Source organism: Sinohyriopsis cumingii, chromosome 17 (assembly GCF_028554795.1).
Source record: "Sinohyriopsis cumingii isolate HCF-2022 chromosome 17, ASM2855479v2, whole genome shotgun sequence".
Lineage (NCBI taxonomy): Eukaryota > Metazoa > Mollusca > Bivalvia > Unionida > Unionidae > Sinohyriopsis > Sinohyriopsis cumingii.
In genome coordinates, this window is record NC_142977.1 from 57,879,083 (window position 1) to 57,895,956 (window position 16,874).

A 16,874-nucleotide genomic window follows, 5' to 3' on the forward strand; every position below is an offset into this window, starting at 1 on the left:
TGGACAGGAGAAACAGCATGCCAAAGAAACTTAATCCACCATCAACCAAAATGCCTGTTATATAAAAACGAAAAGGACAGTAAAATACAAATAATTCAAACGACTTATTATATACCAATGAAATAAATGATAAACAATTATATAAAAAAGTCATTAGTTTTATTTACATAGCAATTGAAGAAAGGAAAAAGAAATTATGGAATACAGAATTAAAACAAAAAAATTAGAACCTTACTACACACTCTGGATAGCCATATTAATTAGTTAAAAAACACCAGAGAAAATACCTGTAAAACCAAAAGGCTAGTCTAACGACACCAGAAAAAATGCATGTCTTCCATCACGTCCATGTGATAGAATATTTCAATCCCATGAACCAGGTGGACACTGCAATAAAAGACCTCGTCAGCTGGACAATAGATAAGAAACAACAAAACTGATGGAAACATAGTTTATTATACAAATACATGACATATCTTCCTAAAATGAACTAAAACTTTCTCAGACTATAGAGAACAAATTTTAGCATAAATTGACTTAGGATATACAAAAGTTACACTTCAAAATAATAACCTTATATAACTTAATAATAGAAACACAGAGACAAATTATTTTCAGGCTGTAGATGCCATAAATGGTGCTTCAATAAGACTGCAGCCTGAAAAAGGTTTGTGACTGAAAAATTCTTTTTTTAAAATGAGTAATATACAAATTTCATTACTTATAACTCTGAATATTATATAATAAAATAAACAGTGTGACTGAAAAATTCTTTTTAAAAAAAGAGTAATATACAAATTTCAATACTTATAACTCTGAATATTATATAATAAAATAAACAGTGGTGGAGTTCCCCATTGGGGAAGCCACACCCTGGCACTTAAATAAGACCCTAACCGAGGGATCTAGCTACTGTAACTCACAAATTAAAATTCTTGAAAACTACACAAAAAGAAAGTTCAAACAGAATAATGTTCTTCTCAATATATCTTCAAACTATCTCAATATGGACGTGATGCATGGATGGAGGAAACAATCCGGGTGTAAAGCCAGCGATTTCCATTGGCATTCAAATGTACTCCATTATGATCCATGAATACACTTCTAAATACTTGAAAAGGACAAAAAGCAACATGGGTATTTCTACTGAAGACTCGACCCAACTCCTGATTTACCAAATGGGCTCTCCGACTATACTGTGAGCGAGTTAATCCTCACACTATGAAGCGGAGCAACATAGACCCAATGTAAATAAAGGACAGTCCATGTTGAAGCAAGTAATCACACAACTGAATCACTCTATGACTCCAATGTCATTTTCACCAATCTTTAAAAACACAACATCAGGCACTGAATCCAGAGAAGGAGGACGAAGGAGGAAACTCTCCACTCGGGCCTTAGGGCAACCCTCCATGGAAACAGTCTAATCAGCAAGTTGATGACATATCTGTGGCAACCAAGGCAACCTTTGCAAACAGCTTACGAAACTATGACCAATAATAAGGAGGAACAAGATTAGGCTCTCTTCAAGGCAATTTAAGAATGACAGAAAATTACCAGTAATTGTAAATTTCAAGAGGGGATGTTTTCCATCATGTCCGCATGATGGAAGATTTCAATCCTCTTCCAGTTTCTTTGACAATTAAAAAATAATAATAATAAATAGCTGCAGGACTTCTCAAAGAGAGATTCCATAAATGGTACTCAAAGACGACTCTGGGAGAGAATCTTGCAGTTATAATTTTCTAATTAAAAATGTAATGAATCCAGCAAAAACTTTCTTCCAAACAGGAAATATCTAAACAAAGGGGATGTTTTCCATCACATTCGCTTGATGGAATATTTCAATCCCCTTTACAACCCAAGCACTAAGATGCATTCAAGTAAAACTGAAACAAAACCCCCTAGGATGTTTTCCATCACATCCGCATGATAGAAGATTTCAATTCCTTGTGCATAGGCACACTCAATTAAAACTTAGATACGATGGATTTGGCGTTCAAGATCTAAACATACAGCGCTAAAGCGGAAATAGGATACACAAAACAAATTAGACCTTAATATGCTATGTCATATAGTTACAACTAGAAACACAATAAATACATACACATCATGCACTCGCCAACCTTAACAAACATGAAGACATTTTATTTATTTTAACACTTATTCTTTTGGCTTAACTGAACACATTAGGAGATACAACTAAGAAAATTTGATCTAGATAATGATGTCCTAACAAAAACACAATACACAAACAACATCGCAAACACCATTAACACCACAAAAGGACAATTGACTCTGGCAAAGTCATTAATGAAAGGAGAAAAACACGGGGAATACAGGAGTTGAAACCAACCCTAATGGACTGGGGGGGGGGGAGTACAATTCAAAGTTCCAAGCAAGGTTGATATAATTCAGGCCAATTGTCAGCTCAGACAAAGGGAAGAAAGTATATAGACTGAGCCTTACATTGGGATAACAAAACTCGTAGACCTGATGAACAAAACAAAGAGTAACCCTGACAAAATGTGTATATTACATCATTGTTTTCCAAACAAAAACACAACAACACTGACGGGATGGACAGGGGCAACCCACACCAAAACACATCATTAGAAAAACAGGGTGTCACTTCTAAGTTGTAAGTGCTAACCAGCAAGACATGCTGGGATGGAGCTAAGGAGAGTTAACAACAGGAACAAGGATGTACCACATATATCAGTAATAAAACAATTTAATTACTAGTACTTGCAAAAATTCCAATCTTTAAGATATGGAGTGTATGAGCTAGCTGTACCATCCAAGTGGCTAACATATCACACTTGTCCAAAGAGAAGTAGAACCTTTTTGTTCTGGATAAGTGACTTGTCGAGGTATTTACTAGTTGTGCATGAAAGCCCAAACTACAAAACACGATTATTCAATGCCTAAGAACACTTATATCAGGGAGAAGTCAGTAAATCTGGCATGGATGTACTTAGGTATCTTAGCCTTTACGGGACTGATTTATTAATGATATAAATTTAACATAGATACTATCACAGTAAAGGAACTTATTTGGCAATGTTCAAAGAAACCGCTTTCAACATGTAGCAATAGAAAATGGATAAAAACATTACCATGGACTGTGTAATAAATCTCTGCAAGAAGACAAAGAACAAATGAGCTTAAAGAATGAAATATGAATACACAAGATGAGTACCAGTTTGAGATTTTTGCATGTAATCAAAATGGCTACACAGTTATATTGCAATCAACTGCATTATGTTCATCCAATTCAAAGCATGAACCATACTGCATTTGATGGCGTCATAGACTGAAATGTCTAAACCCTGAATGCAATGAAACTTGGTTAAATATTATAACTTCAAAACTGTAACATATACTTCCAGATAAATATATTTTGTAAACTGGACCAGATACTGTCTTCACAGGCACAATATGATATCTTTATCAACTGAGTACATTCTCACATCTTTAGACATAGAGTATGCCCTATGGAATGGTCTTTGTGGACTTATTTCTTGCTGCAAAGTCCAACAGATTTTGTGTACTTTGAGCATCATACAGATCAAAGTTGGTGGACATTTACAAAAGGCTAGATTATTCACATGACTGATAGGTAATCAACTGTAAAGGCTATCTGCATCACTGCAATATACCAGAAGTGGAAAGTTATTTCCAAATTACTGCCATTTTTCAGTGCATGATAGGCCATATTATGCCACCATTATAACTGGTGGAGGAAGAACCTGGGAAAACCTTTGTTAGTACCACCAACTCACAGGAAGCTGGCAAGCTTCCCTCACATACCAACTTTGGCTGAACCTGAGACTCAAACCCACGCTGACAGAGGCAAGAGCGTTAGACCACTCGGCTGCCAGGTTCTCCCACAAGTGGAAAGACTGTTAACACAGCTACCTTGTACCTCATCTGGGAAAGACTATTCAAACTCATTATATTTCAACTTCACTTTTAAATGTAAATTAAATATATGGCTGAGCCTATTCACACATCTGCTGTTGATCTTAACATGGAAAGATTATTCATGCAGCTATGTACTGCATCTGATACGCAAAGCTATTGTTTACTGCATCTAAAATTACAATTTACATGGCTGTCACTAAACTAAACTGAAAAATACTATTCGCACAGCCTCTGTGTAACTTACTTCATGCCATATGACACCATTCTAATGAATCTAACTATACTCTGTCCATGTAAATACACATATCTCCCTCTGCTAAGTCCACCATCTCCACAAAAAAGCAAGCAATTAGAATCTTGATTGTGCACGATCATCTGGAATAATTCACAGTTGTAATACACACCGGTCACTATGCAGATAGTCTTTGCTACAAACAGTCCTTGTAGAAGCTAGTACATGACTGCTGTACAAACATCCACTGTCATTACAAAATCATTCACCTCCCATTACTTTGCTGCTTTAACCCAGATTTTTGAGCGATGTTGAAAAGCTCCATGAACTCGAAAATAAGAAACCAAATTAGTACAATATCTCATCAAAGTTTTATCAACTCCTTTGGAACAAATCCTTTCCTTTTAGGGATCCCTGCTCTGAGTGCCTGCCTCCAGTCATTTGTTGCTTTGTAGGTTATCAATACATCAAATACTAAAAACGAAACAAGAAATGCCATTATAGTTTTATATGTGGCCATTTTAAATAAAATTATCATATCACGTGTCAACATGTAATGATATCTGATGATATTAAAAAAATTACTCCATAACAATATATACAACTATAGTATGTTAATGGAAGAATCTGAATTCATTCAAGAATCTTATAATTACACTATACTGTAGTTTAATTGAAAATAAATTATGTCTCATGTCACGTCATAATTAGAATCTTGTATCTGTATTCGATTCTAATAAAAATTACTAACCTCAGTGAATAGTTTCAACCTTCTGCTTCAAAATGCTCATGAAAGATAGAAATTATTCAACTTGGTCAAACTGATTGGATGCGGGAGGTCGTGGGTTTGATCCCTGGCTGAGTCATACCAAAGACTTACAAAAATGGTACTAACAGCTGCCTCACTAGGCCCTCAGCATTAAGAGGTTAGTGTTAGGACTGGTCGGCCTGGTGTCAGGATAATGTGACTGGGTGGGACATCATGCTAAATGTCTGCGGCATGATGCCCCAGTGCTAGACATCACTATAAACTGCCACACTGCAGATATCATAGTGATGACTGAAAAATTGTTAAAGCTACGTAAAAAATCTAAATCACACACACAACTTGGTCAAATTCTGTTGAGCAGTTTTAAGAAAAAGAAATCATTAAAAGATTTATCCATTTTTAATAACTGTGGTAATTTTTGATGGTAAACTGGCATCATTTGAAAGACTTTCATGCCAAGATACTTTCCATCAAATTTGATCAATTGTTTTGTTTTAAGGAAGAAGTTGTCAAACAGTTTTTCTTTTGTTAGTAATGGTGACTATGTAGATAGGAATCATTTAAGCATATTATACAAATCTTCATACTAGGGTGCTTTCTATCAAATGTAATCAAATTATGCTAAGTTGTTTTTCATAAGAATTTATGCAATGTATTTATTTTTAATAATGCAAGTCATATTTGATGGTCGCTTGGAATCATTTGGGCAAATCAGAAAGACCTTTATTCCAGGATACTTTCTTTTAAATTTGGTCAAATTCTTAGCAATGTTTAGCCTTCATTTTCAACAAATTTAAAAGATCTATATGCCAGAATCAAATCAGGTATAAAAAAATTGACCAATCTTTCATAAGTTTAAAGGTTTTTCTGCTTTTTTAAAGGTGGCCATATCTGATTCTGGGTCAGCATCATTGGAACAAATTTAAAGGCCTCATACCAGGATGCTTTTCATCAAGTTTGGTCAATTTCTGTTGAAAAGTTAAATTCTGTCTAGCACTGTTTTTGGAAGCTATAAACAACAACTGTGAATGAACAATGGTTGACACATGACATACAACAGACAATATAGAATGGGAAAATACCACAAGCTCACTTAGCTAACTTGACAAGATCTTGAAAAGGAAATTAGCTCAAATCAGACCTAATTCTATGTATTTTGTGTGCTTTTCCCACCATCCTATCAAGGATGTCATGGAGATACAAAGATATATAGACATTCTCTGTATCTAAACTCATTAATTTAATCATCATCATCATCATCATCACAATTATTATTTTATTATCAGAGTGAAACCTGCCATAAAAGTACTGTATCTTCTATGGTAGAGTGGTCTCTTATTCAAGGCCGTTACTTTACACATGTATAACGAAAGCACACATGTATAACGATTTTGTTTATGCTGGTTTCTAGCTGATTCATGTCTATATCTTGGATCAGGAAAGGTTAGTTAAGTGCATATCCCAAGAATGCACAAAGGCAGCTGACTGGAGGTGACAAGGGCAGGTAGCAAACTGGCAACCATTTGAGTCTGATGATCTACCAACTATAGATCCTGAAAAATCAGTCTTAAATGATGGGTTGTCTTTCTAAACCAGTGGTCTTTAAAGTCATGTCTAACTTTATTGTTATTATTATTACCTTGATTGATAGCTAGTATTTTTGAGAATGTTCCATTATCTGTCTTCTCCATGTATTCCTCAATTGGAAGCCTTGCTGTTCTTATCCCCTGAGCATCTGCTTGAGATTGGGTGATGTTCTGTTTTTAAAAAAGAGAAAATAACCATCAAAAGGAATAATACTCTTCTGACATTTAAAACCAGAGAGAAAATTGTAAACAAGTTTAGAGTAATAAAGAACCAATATATATATGCTGCTGTATCAATCATAATACAGTATTTTGATATCAGTTTGTGTGTGTTTTGGATTTTTAACATAGCTTTAACAATATGAGTCATATCACTATGATGTTTGCAATGTGGCAGTTTATAGTGATTCTAGCACTGGGGCATCATGCCACAGACATGTAGCATGATGTTCCACCCAGTCACATTATCCTGACACCAGGCCAACCAGTCCTAACACTAACCTCTTAATGCTGAGTGCCAAGTGAGCCAGCTGGAAGTACCATTTTTATAAGTCTTTGGGATGACATGACTGGAGTTCAAACCTGTGACTTTCCACATGCAAGGAGGATGCTCTAACCACTAAGGCCACCAGAGCAGTCTTTCTTTGACATCATGAAAATTCTTTGCAGATTTGGTTTCGTTTAGTTTTGTTAGGTTTAATGCCATTATCAGTACATGATCTAGACTACACATGGTGTAAAAACATGGGAAGTCCCCTGGAAGAAACCACCAACCCACAGGAAGCTATTTACAAGCCTTTTCAAATATCCATGTTGCTAGAGCCAAGACTCATATGGACAGACATGAGATGTGTGAGTTATCTATTAAAGTGAGAGCTGTACAAATTGCAACATACCTGCAACATGACATTTGTTCTGTATAATAATGATCAACTGACTGTATTATTTAGCATTGCAGGGTCTATTCTAAGAAGCACAAATGCAGGATTCTTGCTAATTTGTATATATAAAAATCTGCACAAAATATAAACTAAAGGTGTAAAATGGACATCAAAGTTTCCACCCTTAATTTATTTCCTCATTAAATCTCTCATATATCCAGAAAATTTCCTCTTTTTATCAATTGGAACAGGCATTCAAGTCTTAATTTTTGCAGATTTGTGGGTTTTTTCCCCCAAAATTGTTTTAGTTTGCCAGTGTCAATTCAAATCTGAATAGCTCTCCCATTCAGTTTGTTTCATCTTTTCTTCCTGTCTTCCTTCCCATCTTTTTATCTCTAGCATTTGTTACCTTTTTTAATTTAAATCACAGGAAATGGGAATTAACAGTAATAAATTTCTAACCTAGTTACAATAAAGATTTCTAACATGTTTAGCATATTTTATTCCTACCATTCCATAGTGGTCCATCACTATAAGGTGCCTTGGTATGGTCATAAATCCAAGTCTACTTTTATTCTGAAGCTGCCATGTCAAGGGAGATAACAGCAGCTACTATACAAGCCAGGTGGCATTCTTAAACTGCTTATGTTAGATCGAACTCAGCACCGTAAATTTTCTTAAGTCATGCATCATGTGTTTAAGAACCTTATCTGGTGTATTCAAGTATTTCTTTATAGATTCAGCCAAGTGACCAACAAAGGTAATAAAGATTTTAATTAAATGTGCTGCTTTGGTTATCTCCCTTTGACAAAGATTAACAATTTATTTTATAATTGTAGTTGTCGGTTTATTATAACTCATTATAGTGAGATTGAACTGAAACACACTGTCATAATATAATTTTTCATTAAAATAATATTCATTATTCCACAACTTTGCCTATAAAACAATTTATCCGTTATATGGTTACCTCATTTTTAGATATGATAAATATTTATGGTTCCTGTTAAAAGTATTGTAGTAAACGAGCAATGTCTTTAAACCTTTGTTACACTTTCATCCACCAGTCCACCAATAACATAAACATGATCATGAGACACTTCCGTCAAAATATTTGTAGAATCAGGACTGAGGTACACCATCTCATCTGGCTTGAACAGATCAATATAAGAGCTGTCAGTTATCTCTATCTGTAAAATAGAAAAATAATTATATAAAGGAGATATATGTGAGTGAGACAGATCTACCAGTAATGGGGCTATAACTCTTTATTACTGGCAAACCTTAAGTACATACTGTCATGAATCTATGGTCTTAAACAAAGTAACAGAATAGAATGACAACCAACACGTTTAGAAAAATTCAAAACATAATTTATTTTTCTAGAATACAAAGTGGAAATTTAAAACAAAAAAACAAGAACGTATGGTATTGCAAATTAAGCCCCAACTAATCCAGGAATTACTAACACAACTCCTAATGAATAAAGTTCTAAACGAACTTTAGTGGTATTCCAAAATAAATCTAATGCTGAAAGTGTTAATGTGCCTGTGATGGCATGACTAGTATTGATATGCCAACTGTTTTCTTTTAATCACAATAATAATATCAAAGAATATATCTTGGAATATATAACCCTATTCCATTTTGGCAAGTAACCAAAAGCAAAATAATCTGCAGTTTCTTTAGCTTTGTTTTTTAGGAAGTGGATGTAGTCCCACCTCTTATCATAAAATATTCTAACCCATATACTGGTACATTGTCCTGTATAAATGTGTTCTCATGTCCAAAGAGGGCATTTATTGTAACCATGACTTCATAATAGTGATGCTTATTATAATAAAGGTTTGGATATGAAATTTTGAAGTTCTGACAGTTTTAATTTTTTTTCTTATTTAATGATAATCATGAAGGTATTTGAAGGGCCCCAAGTGGCCGAGTGGTCTAAAGCGCTCTCCGTTATGGATCACTGCCAGCTCACCTCTGTCTGCATAGGTTCGAGTCTCGGATCAGCCAATGTGGGTATGTGAGAAAGCTTGCCAGTAGCTTCTCGAGGGTCGTTGGTTCTTTCTGGGGTTTTTCCGGGTTCTTCCTCCACCAATACTGGCCACCATGTATAGCCTATCGTGTGCTGAAGAATGGTGTTAAACCCAACAACAACTACAACAACAACAGTAATTTGAATCATCTAAAATATATTACCAAGTAGTTCTGAAATCCTTCATTCTTGCTAACACAGTGCTTATAGAGTTGTCCCTCTTTCTTCAAACTAGTCAGGTATATATGGGCTGGTTGCTCTGCTTTACGATTTGAACCATATAATCTACCAATCTGCTGAGCAAGTTTTCCTTTTTCCTGAAAGAAAAACAAGAGTGTAAGCAATGATTACAAAGTACACTTCTACTCTCTGTAGTCTCCAGCCGCCACTGTAAAAAATTATTATCATGCAGAAAATAAGCTCATGCTAAAGTGATCTTGTCAGTGAAATGTTGTGCATCTGTTTTCATTGGAGTGTGTGTGTCTGTGTGTGTGTCTCTGTGTGTGTGTGTGTAATGCAGAAATCAAAACTTCAGAAATAACAATTATGCCTGCAATATAAATTTATCTCCTCAGGATGGAATTTCCTATGATGAGGAAGACTATTTTTCTCGGGATACAAGTTCTGATTTTGTCTCCATACCTTGTCACTCATGAAGTCATCCAGGCCACAGTCTATACAGATCCTCTGCCCACTGACTAAGGCTGTCTCACATCTTTCCTTTACTAACTGCTTCAGGTCTCGCTTGCTTAGTCTTTTGCCATCTTCTTCATTTAGAAATATTATTTAATAAATTTCTGTTGTTATATCAACAAAACATAGTAATCCTTTATTATAACAAACATCACTATTATGAAGTCATGGTTACAATAAATGCCCTCTTTGGACATGATAACACATATATACAGGACAATGTACCAGTATTTGGGTAGAATATTTTATGATAAGAGGTGGAACTACATCCACTTCATAAAAAAACAAAGCTAAAAAACTGCAGATTATTTTGCTCTTGGTTACTTGCCAAAATGGAACAGGGTTGAAAAAGATAAAGTGGTCCCTCATTATCAGGCACCTCAGTATTATATTATGTAATGGTAACAATGTAGTAACTGTACACTAGTATAAGGTGACTCAGTATAACACTGTTTCCTTTATATAGCTAGCTACAATAATTACATTATGTAATGGTAACACTATATAATGTATCCCAGTATATGGTGACTCATTATAACACTGTCTCCTTTATAAGGCTTGTCTGGTTATAGCTATAAAGACTACATTCTATAATGGTAACACTATAATGTACCCCAGTATACCACTCAATAACTCGCACCCTGGTAACTTACCGCTTAAAATGCTGGGTGAGTTGTGGATACCATTATTTTTACTAGAAAGTACCAACAATATGACCTCTATTTGTTGAACATAACGAAAATCAAAACTGGTAACTGAAACCTTCATATATCACTCATTTTGTGATCGAAAATGGTTGATATGACCTGGAAATTTGAATCAACATTATGACATTATCAACTTTTAATAAGAAGTCATGTATATTTTAAAATTTCTTTCCAAACAACATTTTTGGTATATTGTAAATAACAGTATCCAATGAAATTTTGATCAATGAAATTGTCACTAATGCCTACCCGAGCCTTTGCTGTTGTTGTTGTTGTAGGGTTTAATGTCGTTTTTCAGCACACGATAGGCTATACATGGCAGCCGTTATTAATGGTGGAGGAAAAACCTGGGAAAACCCCGGAAAGAACCACGGACCCATGAGAAGCTACTGGCAAGCTTTCTCACATACCCACATTAGCCAAATCTGAGACTCGAACCCACATAGAGGTGAGATGGCAGTGATCCGTAACAGAGAGCGCTTTAGACCACTCGGTCACTTAGGGCCCCTCCCTACCTGAGGCAGCACTTTGATAAGTACCAATTAAATTTAAAAAATTTATCAAGTGAAATGTGTGTTTAAGCTATATCTTTTAGTTCAGTTTAAGTGTAATGATCATAAATACATTGAGCTCTTGTATTCAAATGTGAAATATGTAAATCTAACTTAACAGCTATGTCCATGTGCATTTCTGTGAGAACCTAATTAAGTGCCAGTGGTGTTTTGATACCTAATTAATGAATTATTTTTTGTATTGTTGCACTGAATTAAAAGCTGACTTTGTATTACCATGTTAATTATGTTTTTATCAAATAAAGGGGGGTGGACTAAGTGAAAACCAAAAAGGCATGCAAATCCAACCTGCGTAAGATCTTGAGGGCCCAGATGAGTGTCAGGTCAAACAATCAATCAAACACTGTTACAATTTTTTTTGGTGGTGGATGCAATATTATTGAACTACCTTAAATTAGCATACTCATTCACAAATGACAGCAAGACAACCAAGTGAAATGAATACATGATGATGTAAAATTCTGTTTCAGAGATACATTTTATTAATGAAATGCTAGTTTCAGAGTTTGTAGTTAATTTGTAATTCCTGAATTGGCACTCGGAGATTTGCTCCCAGATGAGAAGAAGTTTCACTAATACTTGCAGTGAAATCAATATTTTATTGCAGAACAATAAAAAAGAATTGACTTTCAACAATGACGGCTGTTTCACAAAATAGCTGTTCCGTTATTTTAATAAAATGAATCTTGTTTGTAAATTTGAATCAATAACTAGTTTGGTTCCCTGTTTACTATGCTGCTTGCATTGTATTCCACAAATGTAAAGAGCAAAGCAGGGTTCAGATGTTTCAGGGAACCAGACTACTCAACAGGAACATAAAGTTATATAGTTCGTCCATCAAGTCAATGAGGACCACTGTAGTGTTCAGTGTTTTAGTGGTCCGTAGGAGCTTAAGTGGCTGATGAGGCTGATCTGAGCCCTGAATGTTCTGTGGCATTGTGGACATGGTACAGTAACAATGCTGAACGTGGGGTTACTAGCTTTGGATTTCCTGGCCTGCCATGGCTGTCCTGTTGGCCTCACAAGCTGCAGCACCTTCAGTGATGGATGAGTGCCACATGACCCTGTCCTGGGCAGTCTGTTCCCATGTGTCATAGCTGATGCCAAAGTTCTTCACTGATGCCTTCAGGGTGTCCTTATATTGTTTTCTCTGGCATCCTTTGTTGCATTTACTTCAATCAAGCTCACAATAAAAGAGAATTTTTGGAAGCTGGTGGTCTGGTATGCGAGCTACAAGGCTTGCCCATCGCAACTGTGATTGCATCAAGATGGATGTTGATACTAGGTGGGCTTGCTTGGGCAAGGACCTCAGTATCCAGGATCATGTCTTGCCACTTGATGTTTAGGAGTCTAGTGAGGCAGGCTGTGTGGAAGTAGTTCAACTTCTTTGCATAGTGCTGGTACACTGTCCAGGTTTCGCAGGCGTATAATAGCACTGGGAGTACTATCGCTTTGTACACCTTCAACTTTGTTTGTAGACTAATGCCTCTTCTGGTCCAGACCTTGATGTGTACTCTGCCGAAGGTGGCACTGGCCTTTGCAATCCTGGCATTAACTACGTCATCGATTATGACGTTCTGGGACAGACTACTGCCAAGACAGGTGAACCTGTTCACTGCACTCAGTTTGTAGCCATTGACTGTGATTTTTGGCTTAGCACACAGTTTTCCTGGGGCTGGCTGATACATTATTTCAGACTTCTTTGTGTTGATCGTAAGGCCGAAATTTGTGCAAGCATCAGAGAACTTGTGGACGTTGCACTGCATGTCAGCTTCAGAGCCAGCACTGAAGGCGCAGTCATCAGCAAATAGAAAATCTCAGATGACGTCTGTTGTTACCTTAGTTTTTGCTTGAACCCTCCTGAGGTTGAACAGTTAGCCATCAATTTGATATCTGATGCTGATTCCCACATCACCATCTCTGAAGGCATCAATGAGCATGGGTGAGAACATGTGAATGAAACGTGTTGGCGCCAGTACACAGCCTTGCTTCACTCCGTTTGAGACAGGAAAGGGATCTGACCATTGTTCTGGACACTAGCTTCCATACTGTCATGGAATTACTGTACCATGGTAATAAATTTTCTTGGGCATCTGTACTTGGCCATAACCTTCCACAGGCCCTCTCTGCTAACAGTGTCGAAGGCCTTGGTCAGGTGTACATAGGTAGAGAAAATGTCAGTATTCTGCTCCTGGCTTTTCTCTTGGAACTGCCTAGCAGGGAACACGATGTTGATGGTTCCACACTCCTTTTGGAATCCACACTGGCTTTCTGGTAGGAGTCCATGGTCAAGGTGTGATGTGAGGCAGTTGAGGTGAATCCTGGCAACTATCTTGCCTGTGATGGTGAGCCAAGAGATACCTCGGTACCTTGGTGCTTAGATCAGGGATGCATCCATGTCATCCTGTTGCAGGTATGGAGGTGGAAGACGATGTTGGTAATGAGCAGTTTATGCTCTGCACAGCTCTGAAGCAATAAAAGACCATTGCTGTTGTAGTGGCCAATGCCATACTTTCCAATGACCCCTTCCCCGAGGATGTTGTCAGAGCCAACTCTTGCACTGAGGTCACCAAAGATAATGCACTTGTCAGATTAGGGAACAGAGGTCATGATAGAGTGGAGTTCTTCATAAAATTTGTCCTCTGTTTCATCTGGATTGGCCATGGCTGGAGCATAGGCACTGACGATAGTGAATTTTCCATTCGACAATGGGAGTTTCATGGTCATAAACCTGTCATTCACACCCTTTGGAAGTCCAGCTAGCTTGTTAACAAATACTGTCTTCACTGCAAAGTCTACTCCAGTCTAACGTCACTCCTCACTTCCTCTTCCACTCTAAAAGAAGGTGTAACCAGCAGCCCTTTCACAAAGTTCACCCTCTCCTGCAAGGTGGGTTTCACTCAAGGCTGCAATATATACATTATATCTGGCTAGCTCCCTACCAATCAGGGCAGTTATCCTCTGAGGTCTGTCAGCATCACTTCTGTCCAAAAGTGTGCACATGTTCCATGCACAGAAGGTGAGAAGAATGATTTTCATGTTTTTCTCTGTAGTGTTTCCAACGCTGATGTAGAGTCCCCTCCAGCAGCGGTTAGCTTTGAGAAGGATGAAGCAGGCAATCTTTAACCCCATCCTCATGTCATGCAGGTGAGCAGTGCAAATCCTAAAAAGGCTGCTCAGCCACTCAAGGGGCTGCCACACACCACTGCTGCTCTGTGTCAGTGAAGAATGACCATATAGACCGAGCCACCTGTATGCAGATTTGCGGCTGCCAGTGTACCTGCCACTTCATGGCTCGTCCGTTGCCACCTGACTTTGGGGAGAAAGATGACCAAGTGACTTGGTTTAAGGTGAAGAAGAGTTGCGCATAGTCGACTTCACTCTCTTTCCAAGCCATCTGGATCCAGCGGCAAGACAAGGTCAAGATGGCTGTTGAGGGAATTGGATGCAGTGGATGACCAGGACTACCTACATGCCTCGTCCCCCTCTATGCATTGCTGGGAATCGCCTTTCTGCCCGATGAACTAGCTATTGGTTTTTGGCAGAATCCAGTCTTCACATGCTTGGGTACGCATGCTTTGACTAACTGAGGGTTTAAGACCCATTGGCAATCCTCACCTGGTTTAGCCCGCCAATTGAAGCCATTTACCAGGGTTTGGCTGCTACACGTTACAGCTTCTTGGAGCCACAGGTGAGAGCTGGATGCATGTGGAGACCAAAGATGTATGAGCTACCCCAAACATGGCATGACTGTTCCCCCACCAGAGGTGCTACCCTTCCAATACACTCTCTGTACACCCCCTACTAAAAATAACATAAAGCAGTGATGTAATACACAATATATTTGCGTACATGTAAAGATTATGGAAACCAGCTGGAATAATGTTAATGATCTCTCAGTGGTTGGAGATCTTGAAAATAACCATCATTTTTACATAAAACAAATAACTTCGTAAGAAAAAGCTCTTTACTGACAATTATTCTCAATGTGATTTTAAAAAGACCAGTTCACTCATCCCCCCCTTGTGGTTTTCTCTCACTGTCCAGCTTTGATGGAATCACTTCATATTTTTATGGAGGTCCCTCAATTGCTTGCACCCTTGCTTATAGTGTGACCTATGTCTTTGGACCCCATTGTGCACAAGTTATCAAGGAAAAGGTGTATATGGTGACTCAGTATAACAGTCTGGTTATAGCTATAAAGATTACATTCTATAATGTTAAAACTATAATGTACCCCAATATATGGTGACTCATTATAACAATGTTCCCTTTATAAGGCTTGTTTGGTTAAAGCTACAAAGATTACATTCTATAATGGTAACATTATATAATGTACCCCATTATATGGTGATTCATTATAACACTGTCTCCTTTATAAGGCTTGTTTGGCTATAACTATTCAATTTTCAATAATAAACCTTTTTCATTTGAATCAGTTCCTTCTCTTAGTCTCTGCTTTCTTTCAAGTTTCCTTCTTTTCCTCTGCTCTCTTTTGTCAGCCAGCAGCTTCTCATGTCGCAATCGTTTCCTTTCAGATCTCTATATTTAGAAAGGAAAAAGAAATTATGTCAAATTTGCCTGTGATGAGACTATCATATGTACTTTCAAGTCAAGTTAATTTTAACTACAAGCAACACAGACAATGATCTGTTGTCACATGTCCCAGCAGATCTGGATTTATGTTGTTTGTTCAACTGATTACTCTTAAAAAGATGCACAGACCAAAAGCAGCCAACTTAATATGTGAAGGCAGATCAGGGTCTATGCAGACTGCAGGTGGCTCTGCCTTTAAAGCAAACACATATGACAATTGGCAAACTGAATAATTTACCTCTTATTCTTTTTATGTATTCTATTGTCATCAAGAGAACTGAAAAAAAAATTTTGGATCTTCATAAAGAATAAGAACCACCTTTATCAGTCTTTATGGATATACATCTTACTGAATGCAAGTCTGATACTGAAACTATACATAGTTTTCTTCTATAATAGTAACACAAATACAAATTGCACAAAACATAATTACAACCTATTTGCTATAGATAAAGCATAACTGAGTTGTTGTTGTTCTAGGGTTTAATGCCATTTTCAGCACAAGATAGGCTATACATGGCGGCCAGTATAACTGGTGGAGGAAGAATCCTGGAAAACCTAGGGAAGAACCACTGACCTACAAGAAGCTACTGGCAGGCTTTCCCACATACCCACGCTAGCCAAGCCTTGGACTCAAACCCACGCAGACAGAGGTGAGATGGCAGTGATCTGGAACAGTGAGCACTTTAGACCACTTGGCCACTCGATGCCCCCAAAACTGAGTGTTAGTACTTTGTCCCATATAATTTTCACAAAAATCAATCATAAATGCATATAAAAGTGAAAGGATTAATGAAATTTGTTGCTGAATACGCTGTACCACATCATCATTTCCTACTATATATACTTGCCTATAAGTTGGGTTCGACTGCC

At 37.2% G+C, this 16,874-nt stretch overlaps 1 protein-coding gene across 2 annotated transcripts in view; it reads right to left on the reverse strand.

The window, feature by feature from the left end:
* Window positions 1-437: 437 nt before the first annotated feature.
* LOC149778834 (tRNA methyltransferase 10 homolog B-like) overlaps window positions 438-16,874 on the reverse strand; it is a 32,174-nt gene continuing 15,737 nt past the window's right edge. For both annotated transcript variants that reach the window (XM_089939585.1, XM_089939584.1), the window contains exons 3-8: window positions 15,827-15,947; window positions 10,076-10,200; window positions 9,598-9,750; window positions 8,439-8,585; window positions 6,568-6,685; window positions 438-4,633 (exon numbers count right to left, since the gene is read on the reverse strand). In XM_089939585.1, coding sequence (XP_089795711.1) covers window positions 4,524-4,633; window positions 6,568-6,685; window positions 8,439-8,585; window positions 9,598-9,750; window positions 10,076-10,200; window positions 15,827-15,947 — 774 coding nt within the window. In that variant the 3' untranslated portion in view covers window positions 438-4,523. The remainder of the gene's footprint in view (window positions 4,634-6,567; window positions 6,686-8,438; window positions 8,586-9,597; window positions 9,751-10,075; window positions 10,201-15,826; window positions 15,948-16,874) is intronic.